This window comes from Erigeron canadensis, chromosome 8 (assembly GCF_010389155.1).
Source record: "Erigeron canadensis isolate Cc75 chromosome 8, C_canadensis_v1, whole genome shotgun sequence".
Classification (NCBI taxonomy): domain Eukaryota; kingdom Viridiplantae; phylum Streptophyta; class Magnoliopsida; order Asterales; family Asteraceae; genus Erigeron; species Erigeron canadensis.
In genome coordinates, this window is record NC_057768.1 from 31,844,303 (window position 1) to 31,854,713 (window position 10,411).

The 10,411-nt window shown below is 34.2% G+C and overlaps 1 protein-coding gene across 2 annotated transcripts; it reads right to left on the reverse strand.

The window, feature by feature from the left end:
* Positions 1-1,035: 1,035 nt before the first annotated feature.
* LOC122609937 lies at positions 1,036-8,387 on the reverse strand. Of its 2 annotated transcripts, none has more exons than XM_043782890.1 (6): positions 7,853-8,387; positions 6,014-6,114; positions 4,327-4,424; positions 3,879-4,096; positions 3,213-3,263; positions 1,036-1,419 (listed from the first exon to the last, which is right to left on the reverse strand). In XM_043782890.1, exons 1-5 carry the CDS (start codon positions 8,295-8,297, stop codon positions 3,217-3,219), a joined length of 909 nt encoding a protein of 302 aa, XP_043638825.1. In that variant the 5' UTR covers positions 8,298-8,387; the 3' UTR covers positions 1,036-1,419; positions 3,213-3,216. The 2 variants fall into 2 exon arrangements, with proteins under 2 accessions (XP_043638825.1, XP_043638824.1); XM_043782889.1 differs by having other exon boundaries at positions 1,036-1,422.
* Between the last annotated feature and the right edge of the window lie 2,024 nt (positions 8,388-10,411).

Consider the following 10,411-nt stretch of genomic DNA (forward strand, 5'->3'; position numbering starts at 1 on the left):
TTTACAAATAATGGAGATTATGATTCTTTGATCAGAAATACATACAAATTAGAATTTCCAAATTTTTTCTATAAAAAATTCCAATAAAACGTGATCAAATTGAAAAGTTTTCCAGCTAATGGAAAACAACATTTTGTTGTTTTTCCTTTTTCATTTTCTAAAATTTTGTAAATGGAAAGTTCAAAAATATTTTCTAACGTCCAAAGAAATTGAAAATGATAAACTTGAATATTAAACTGCATAACATGTTAAATAAGTATAAACAAAAAATTTTAAGGTGAAATAATAGTCGACAAGTGCTAAATTGCATTCCAGGCATTTGTGTAATTTAAAAGTAGTAACGGACTAAAGGGATAGATTGTCGTTTTAAAATAAAAGGAAAAAGAATAGTCGACAAGTCGAGTAATGTCACTTCAGAATTTTAATCAAGTAGAATACAAAATTTTAAACGGTGGGATTGACAATTAGATATAGTCGAACCACTTTAAATCACACTATTTTTTAGTTCTTTTTGAACATTAGATTGATTGATGAGACTTGAAAAAGGTCTGTGATGAAATGTGACAAAGAGAAAATTTAATACAATTATCTCAAACTAGAATAATTTAAGAAAACAACCTTGTTCTAAATACGTTGTAGAGGTCTTGCACCACAATTAGCAGTTATAAGAACATTGACATGTTCGAACCCAGTTTTGTGTTTATTGTAGATTGTAGTATGGGATGGTTGCATTTGTAAAATAGGGCTGTAAATATGGCCAATCTTATGCAACACACCTGTCTTTGTATTTATGTTAAAAACTGATACGAACTTATTTTGTCGTCAATTGAAAATCATCTTAGAATAAAACGTCGAACAAAAAAAACCATATACTCTTTTCTCTAATACGAACAAATTAGCAATGAAATGCTTCTAAGTGACGACGAACTAAATTTGGTTATAAACAATTACTACGCATTTACTTTAGTTAGAAAATAAACCTCAACAGAACTATATGTAGTTATTATATTTATATAGATATAGAAGAATAAAACGTACAAGATAACGTCATTTTTGTCTATACTTTTCATGCATATCATGTATGAACTGCTTGGGTTCTTTTTCCGTTTAAAGCACTAGCAGAAGAATTCAAAAACATCCTTTATATAAACATTAATTAAGGTTATGGGATAAAAAAATACAAAAAAAAAAATAATAATAATAACAAAAAGGGCCACTTTAAGAACATATATCCTAAACAAATGAAATAATCAACAGCTTTGCAGAACTCCGAAAGGAACAGATCACCAGAAATAATATCACCCCCATACGAATCAAATGATAGATAATGCATCTCATTCTGCCAATTTGTCATTTGGCTTCATTCACCCGATTGCTTAATCTACTCATTGCAGCAGTAAGTGGTAACCCGCTTCAATTCTTCTGCAATAATGCAACAATAGCATAGCTTTTGAATAGAGAAAAATGATAATATCCACCTAAAAAAAACTTCCTATAGATCCTCCTTTATCTACATGATCATCACATGTGTCATCAACTTAATCCTCATTTAGTCACTTGATTATCCAATTTCCATACGTTATGAGGATATATCCAACTCTTTGGCAATATGATGCAGTTTTTGGGGGTAATGAATACACACACTTGCAATAAACAAATTTTCAGAAATAAATGGATCTCGATTTTGAAAGTATCTGCCTCTGTTTACCACTTTAAGTTCCTCTCTTCCCAACAGAAGACCCAGTGGGCCATTTCCCACTTAGGTGAAAAGTTGATACTCATATTAGACTGAGAATATCATTGAGATAAGGTTGTATACTTTATTATCACATTAGACATCAGAAATATTATTAACATACGGCCCTCTAATAACAGGTCAAATGGTTAAACAGCCAAGCAGGTCGTACGTCGCATACGGCATAATGCCTTAAGCCTATAAAATCTACTTATTTATTTAAGAAATTTATATTAATATTATCAGTGATATGTTCTTGAAATACAATTTAATGCATTAATTGTTTACTGTTGGTTACTAACTTTGATTGAAAAAAGGGTTGGCAAGTACACTCACAGCTCATTGTGTGTGCCGCCTATAGTCTTCCAAATAGAAACATCTCATAGCTACATTATAGAACTGGTATGTGTCTACCTAGGCATGAGGGTATGTATGTTATTTTCCTAGAGCTTTGGTGTCTTTCTAGTTTCTATACTTTCTAGTTTCTATGTTTCTATTAGTGTCTGAGGTAGAACAAAACAAGTATAGCTTCTAATGTGGGCCATAAGTGGAAGCTTGTTGAGTGCGTTAGCGTATAAAGAAGAGGGTACGCATGATTTAATACACCGATGATATTCTCCCTCAATCTATTCACTGTGTATTGTTCTATTGTATGATCTTCATCAGAATTGATTTTCTCATTTTCAACCTTGAACCTGTTCTTGGTCTTAATCATAATAGATAAGTGACTCAAATCTTACACAGAAAAGATAATTCCTAATCGAGTCATAGTAAATAATATTCTTTGACTTGATTTTTTTTATTTAAAACTACTTTCTCTAGAAAGGCAATTATACACAAACCACACATATTTGTCCACCATGGGGCTAGAACCCACAACCTATTGGTTGATGGTCATCACATACCCCTAACAGCCCATGGGTGATATCTGAAAAGGGATTAGTTTCCTGGAATGTAACTATCTTTGACCGAATGTCTATAGTAGGAAAAAACTAAAGTTGTGTGTATTGTATGTAAGCAACTCGAAAAAAATGTTTATTGTATGTAAGAAAACATACGTGGCAACCATATACAGGTGCCACTTGTCAGATTTTAATTGGTTGAAACGAAATTCTTACATACAATAAACATTATTTCGAGTTGTTTACATACAATACACACAACTTTAGTTATTTCCTACTATAGACATTCGTTCAAAGTTTCTTACATTACAGGAAACTAATCCCTATCTGAAAATTACTACGTCGAACAAATAAAGTTCAAACGATTGTCTGTAAATTGTAAAGGGAGTAGTAAACTTTGGACTATAACTATGATAAATCCACAACAAAATGAGAGTACCCTGATATCAAATTCTAATATCAATCCGGTTATTTAGAGACATTAGCTATAAACTCAAATTATATGTTCCAAATATAAAAATAATAATTAAAAAAAAAAGAATATGAAAAGCAAAACCGGCAAAGATCATTCTTACCAGATTATAGTTTGTCAAAATCATCATCATCCAAGCCATCATCTCCGTCATCTGGAAAAACAAATAAGTCATCGACATGTAAACTCCAAAAACCGCCGTTACCAATGTAGCTTGGGCCCACATGTGAAGTTGAGAGGCGTGGGTTCAATCCTTAGGGATACCCAAAATTATGTGGTATTAAGTAAAGGCATTTTACCGGCATCATTACCCTTACGGGGTGGGATGATGGGATCCAATGTGATTCCGAGGACAGGCGTGCCCTCCTTTACCCTTTTTAATGTAGTCTCCAAAATCAAAATTAAACTGAAAAGTTTGGAATCCAAGTAAAGAACTATATGTCTAATTCTTAGCCATTCATATAAAAACAGACATGACCAGTAATATAAGCAAGGCACCTTGATTTTATAATCTACTTCCCTAAAAAGTGAATTTACAGGATTGGAATTATCATTTTCGAGAGTTGTTGATAAAAAAAACCCCTCATGAAAATATGGGTGATTAATTGAACTTCAAAAGATTTAGGAGTTTGTGGTATAAAGTAGATGTGACAAATTTAACCCACTTATATGACAATGGATCATATCTAGTGGTATTCATTGATAACGGGTCAAACAGAAGTAAACAAATAACAAAAACGCACAAGAGTCAAATGCGTGCACAACATACCTGGGCCTTCATCACTGTCACCAAGATCTCCCAAGAGAAAGACATCCAAATCTTGGTCAACTGACTTTGTTGTAGTGCTTTTAGTATTCTGATTTTCTCCACTTGTTTCTGTTTTAGAAACAGTTTCAGCTTTGGAACTCCCAACGGTAGCCGCCTCTTCCTTCACCTTTTCATCAGATCCTTTATTGTCTTCCTCTTCCATGTAGCGTTTTTCATAGCTGTAATAATCAATAACATAAATTAGACAGATGACCAACAATCATTTCTATACAAAACAAATCACTTAAAGAACTCAGGAAAGGAATGTACCAAGTACATTGTCCAAAGTTTATAAAAAGCTCGAATCTTGTCATTTGTGAAAAATGAGAGGGATAGTAAGATAGGTTACTCGTGGAGGTGGTGACAACACACAGGAAAGAATACAATAATAATGATATAGGTTACTTACGGAATCACATGACTATTTACTAGGAGAAAATATATCCTCCAGAATTTCCTTTCTCTCATGACCCGTGGGCACAACTCATACCTCAACTTTGAGATTTCCTGCAATACAATAGTAAAATAGAAGGGAAATTAATAAACAACATAATTTCAAGCTAGATAATGCATGCATTCATTTGTTCTCACTGGTGTGACATCGATACATAGTTTAAATAAAGCTTAAATATCTATAAATATATCCAAATCAATGCTACTTCGGCACTCATTTTGGATCAATTCGTTTAAATCTCCATTTTCAACAAGGACCGGAAAATAACAAGACACAGAGTTCTATGATCATCTTACCACGACACATATTCAGAAGTCATAACAAGACGTGACATCCAAAACTGATTGTTAAAATATCCAAGTCATTTTCATTTACTTTAACAATACATAATTGATTTAAATTACACGACTATGTGTGTTCAAAGATTTCCTTTAGTTGACCAAAAGTGACATTATAGACACAACAACAAAACAATAGCACCGATAAGAATACTTAATCCTACATATATGCGGGGTATGGGGGATACCCCTACCCTAAGGTAGAGACTGGACGACAAGACATTATAAACAACAATGCTTAAACGAACTAACAATTACATTAAATGCTACAACCAAATTTAGAAACAAAACCAACCCAAAGGTTGGGCTATCTTCGACACATGGTATTAACCAAGGAGCTTTCCAATAGCAATTGAAGACAATAGGGTATGCTTTAGAATTAGCAAAGAAAACTTTGGCATTACACAAGTTCTTTGTACTCATAATACAATCATCAGAAGGAAAAAATAGATTTTTAGCATATACCATGCACATATGAAGAGGATCAAAGGAATTTGGAAAAATGTTTATCGCCATAGGTATGTGATGTTAGTTTTCAAACGAGCCCTTGTTCATTAGCTCAAGTGGTGGGGAGTTTATCCCCTCTTGGAGTAGATGGAGGTTCAAACCTCTTTGGGAGCATAATTGGTGTATTTATATTTAAGAATAGATGGATAGATAGGTTTGCTGTTCAAAAAAATATAAAAAAATTATTTGCATTGATATTGAGCTGTAGGTACCAAGGTCGACAATTGAAGATTAAGGTTGGTGAAGCTTTAAGAGCTTTTGGATGGTGTTGTTAGGTCTAGCCCCAGATGCGCTACTCGGTATTCCATTTCTTGTTTTCAGAAAAAATCAGGCCTCTAATAATCATTTTCAACTTATGTTTCTATACTAGGTCGAAGGCTGGTACACTTTGCCAGACAGTATTGTTTTTCAAATGCCAAGCAAGTAGTTTTTAGCATTATAACTAATCTATAATATCTTGGCTAGCTACTTAAGTTTCTTGAAACTATTGAGCAATATATGTTGATAAATCAGAACATGTAGGCCTGACTCCATCTGCAGTTGATTTGCTACACTTTGAAAGGAGCCAGAAAAGAAACAATCCATTTTCATGCAAGTTATAGACAAATGTCATAATTTAGCCATTTTTCTTTCACTTGGTGACATGATTCCAAAAGCAAGATTTCCAACTCAGTTTAAACAATAGCTTATACACAGTTATCAACAAACCAATAAAGCTATAGCGGTAGCTAGTAGGAATATTCGGTGAGTAAGAGAAACATTAAGCAGCTAGTTGACTCATTTTCATATAGTGTTACCTTTACAGTCGAGAGAACAAGTTTAGCATGGATTTCTTGAAACTTTGTGAGATCCTGCCGAACATTTGAGACAGTAGGAACATCAGACACTTCTGTGTCATCTGCACGTTACATAAACTACTCCAATTATAACCATCATATACATCACCTATGGTAGGAACTTAAAACACATTTGAAATAAACATAGCATGAAGATACATAAGCTGAAATGTTTTTCCGTATCTATACATATAAATACACTTCTGTGAACTTGTATGTTCAATTCCAGATCTTCAAAATGCTTACTAGTTACTACTTACCAATTGACTTATAAAGGAAAGGGCAAACAAGATCTACAGTCTCAATAGATGCAGCCAAATGGGATCGAACGGCATGACGCAAGTATAGATTAATCAAACACAACAATGTACCAAATTTTTTAGACACTTGTTTTCCAAAGTTTATAACTTTTTAGTTTTTACCTAAGATGTATATAAAGTCATACCACTCTGATCCCTATAGATCCTACACAAATGCACGACGACCAAACGAAGGAAGACACGGGGTCCTATATGCAACAAACAAATCCCAGTTTGTGATTCACAAGATAGTCTTTCACAACACATATTCGCCATCAATACACTTCTCTGCTCAGGCTCCAATGATTTCTAACAAGTTAGGAAATACCTACAGGCTAGCCCTAACAGCACACTTAATCACTTTATCTGGTACACCCGTTTTCCTGCAATTCCTAATTTGTTCTATTACATAAAGCATTTATTTTGTGAGACCTTTTAAAAAATTTAGAATTTTTGATCATTAATAAGGGGAACTCTAGTCCTTGGACTACTCCTTGAAAAGTCTCAGCCCTTGGATCCTCTAAACCTATAACCAAAACACCTCTTCCTCTCCAATGTGAAACCTTTTTATAAGTTTATTAACTTGACATGACATCAAGTTAAAAACCTTGTATATTTAATTATTTATGAATGAAGTAGAGATATTCAGTTAACAAACCAACCTATAAACCGTGTACATTTATGAATGAAGTAGACATTAATACATTATATAATCAAAAAGGTTAAAAAAAATGAACCCTTCTCAGGCCGTGTCTTCATAAACCTAACCATGCAAGCTATGGAACTTCAACTTAAAAACCATTTCAACTCATTATAAACCTATTATTGTGGATGCTCACAGAAACAAACACAATCTTACCCACGCTAAGACAATTATACAACAATGTGCATGTACAAAGCTAGTGTTTCATAATAGATGCACTAAGTCTACTAGTCAAAAACTCAGAATACTTAACGTCTTCCGTATTTCTAAGTAATATACCATCATAAAGAAACACACAATCTCCAAATGTATGCATGTACAAGGCTAGTGTTTCATCATAATAGATGCACTAACTGTACTCCTTATGATAAGAAATGTCTTCCATCTTTCTAAGTGATATACCGTCAACATTTCACCAATCTAGCTGCCAACTCTAACAAATTCACTCACACTTCACCCTAGAACAAAATAACACTAACATTGAACGCAAATCGATCTCTCTTCTGACTATCACTCTACTGTATAAGCTAGAACTAAAATTATAGTAATTCTAACGATGTAATAAATCTACAACAAACTGTGTATCTATCTATATCTATATGCAGTATATAACTATATATATATATACATATAACTATTTAACAGCTTGCATCTCTAACACCTTAAATAAGTTCAAAACCACACAATGTCATTAACTAATCCTACACATATACAATTTCATTTTCAGATGCATTACTGTTAATATATATACATATACATTATATATATGATATATGCATAAATAAACAGAACTAGTACCTTGTAACGGAAAATCGCGGAACGTATCGATTGTAATCTCCTTAACAAACTCTCTCAACTCATCGGTAATCCCAAACCTCTCCAGATCCACACCGTTATCAACCGCCGGCGCCGCCGCAGAATCCGACGGAACAACGAATTGAGAGATCGCGGCAGCCGGACTAGGTAACGGAATCTGAGACTTGATCTGATCAGCACGTTTAATGGCTTCAGTTTTGATCAAATCGGCTTTTTTGGAAGCTTCAACGGCGATCTCTTTAGAGCGTTTGGAAGCTTCTAGAACGATATCGGAGATTCTAGAAGATGATCCGATTGTGAACTCTTGTGATTTTTTGGCTGCTTCTATTGTGAATTCTTGTGATTTTTTGGCGGCTTCGATTGTGAATTGTTGTGATTTTTTGGCTGCGTCTTCTGCGAATGTTCGAGCTTTTTGCCAGAATTCCATTTTTTGAAATTTTAATTTTAGAAATTGGAGATTTTTTCAATGGCGATTTGAAGTGAAAGAATGAAGATGGGAGATAGAGTATCAGAGTGTACACAGAGAGGGATGCACGTTAATACAAATTTTTTTATTTTTTATTTATTGAGGAAATTACACTTTTCATCCCTAAGGTGGACACGTTTTACATTTTTCATCCCTTTGTGAAAAAACTACAATTTTGACCTTAAACTTGGCAGAATTTTGCAATCGGTGTCCCTTGGCCATACGGCGTTAAGTTTCAGCCGTTAAGTCTCACGCATGCAAAACACGTGAGGGACTAAAAGTGCAAAAGGTGACTAATTCAGGGATGAAAACTGAAATTTACATTATATATTGTCATCATCTTCATATTCTTCGGTTGAGTGGCCGGAAAATTCGCCGGAAAACTTAAAATGTTGATATCTCACTCTTTTCTTCGAATTAGACCACGAAACCACCACCAAACTTCTCAAAATTAATTTCCGCACAAATCCTAACCAAAAGATTTCAGTTTCAACACTTGCCGGAAAACTCAAAATACCGTGGTCACAAAAATCGAGCGTAATAAAGTAACCCGCCCTCCAATTAAATAAAACTGGGGACTTCCATAATTAGAGTCATGTCTCCACTAAATCAAATACTGGTTTCCAACTCTTGAATAAATACGTTAAGACCCAAATACGTGAAAGGAAAAGTACGACTTACAATGTAGTTTATCCGCTAGCTCAGAAATTTCGGGTCATCAACACTGCTTCCATAAATATTAGACTTGTAGAAATTAATTTTTAACCCCAAAACAAGAAAAAAGACTCTCATAAGTCTAGTGATACACTCCCCATTGGATTTAGATCAAGCAACAAAACGTCATGGTTTCATGTTACTGATCTTCTGTCTCAAATCGATCTAGAAATCACAAGGTTTTATTCGCGATAGAATTCTGAGCATGTTGACGTGATGATTTCTTCATTTCGTTGAGTTTGGTCGGCAGTTTGTTTTCCGGCGAGATTTTGAGTTTTTCCGGCAAGTGTTGAATCTGAAATCTTTTGGTTAGAATTCGTGCGGAAATTAATTTTGAGAAGTTTGGTGGTGGTTTTGTGGTCTAATTCGAAGAAACGAGTGAGATATTGGCATTTTAAGTTTTCCGGTGAATTTTCCGGCCACTCAGCCGAAGATTATGAAGATGATGACAATATATAATGTAAATTTCAGTTTGCGTCCTTGAACTAGTCATTTTTTTCACTTTTAGTCCATCACGTCTTTTGCACGTGTGGGACTTAACGACTGAAATTGTAACATCTCAAACTTTTCGTATTTGACTAATTGTCTTTCCGTTAGTTAACGTTAGGTCGTTAAGTTTATGTGCCTTATATGTGATAATGTGATTTAATGTTATATGTTTAATGTGATATGACTAACGTGATGTTTAATGAAAGTAATTAAAGTGTTATGATGTAAGTAAGTGCTTGTTAGTGTGTTAAGTCTCCCGGTTAGTGATTTTAAGCTTAAAACGTTAAGTTAGAAGGGTGAAGGGTCCAAAGTGTAATTTTAAGAGTTGATGGACAGGGGTTAAGTGGCAATTAGGCATCCCTAATTGTCACAAATCAGTTCTATACGTGAGATAAACCCTAGAGCCGATCCTCTCTCCCTCTCAAAAGCAATTCTTCATCAAATCACTCCGTTTCTAGGTGTTTCGAGCAAGTTTTGATAAGATCTCTCATCCTCTTGATCATCTATAGGTAATATGGATGATTTCCCTTTGATTTATGATCATATGAATCAGTTATATTGATCTTATTCTTGATCTTAGGGCTTGGGTTGGTTTAATTGTAATCCGGTTATCGATTTCAAGTCTTTCACGTGATTAATCGAGTGGTTAATGTATATAAGTAATCCAAAGATCAATTGAAGGTTTCATGGTGTTAATTAAGTCTTAAAAGATGCCTTAAAGTGATCTGGAAAGTTTCAGGTCGTGAGGGTTTGAGATGGGTTCGAAACGAAAGAAACACAAAAATCCCGTTTTTGGAAAATCTAAAGCTAGTGAGGCCCACTAGAATGAGGTGCGACCCACTAGGGGTCACTATGGGGTCAGAAAGTTTTCA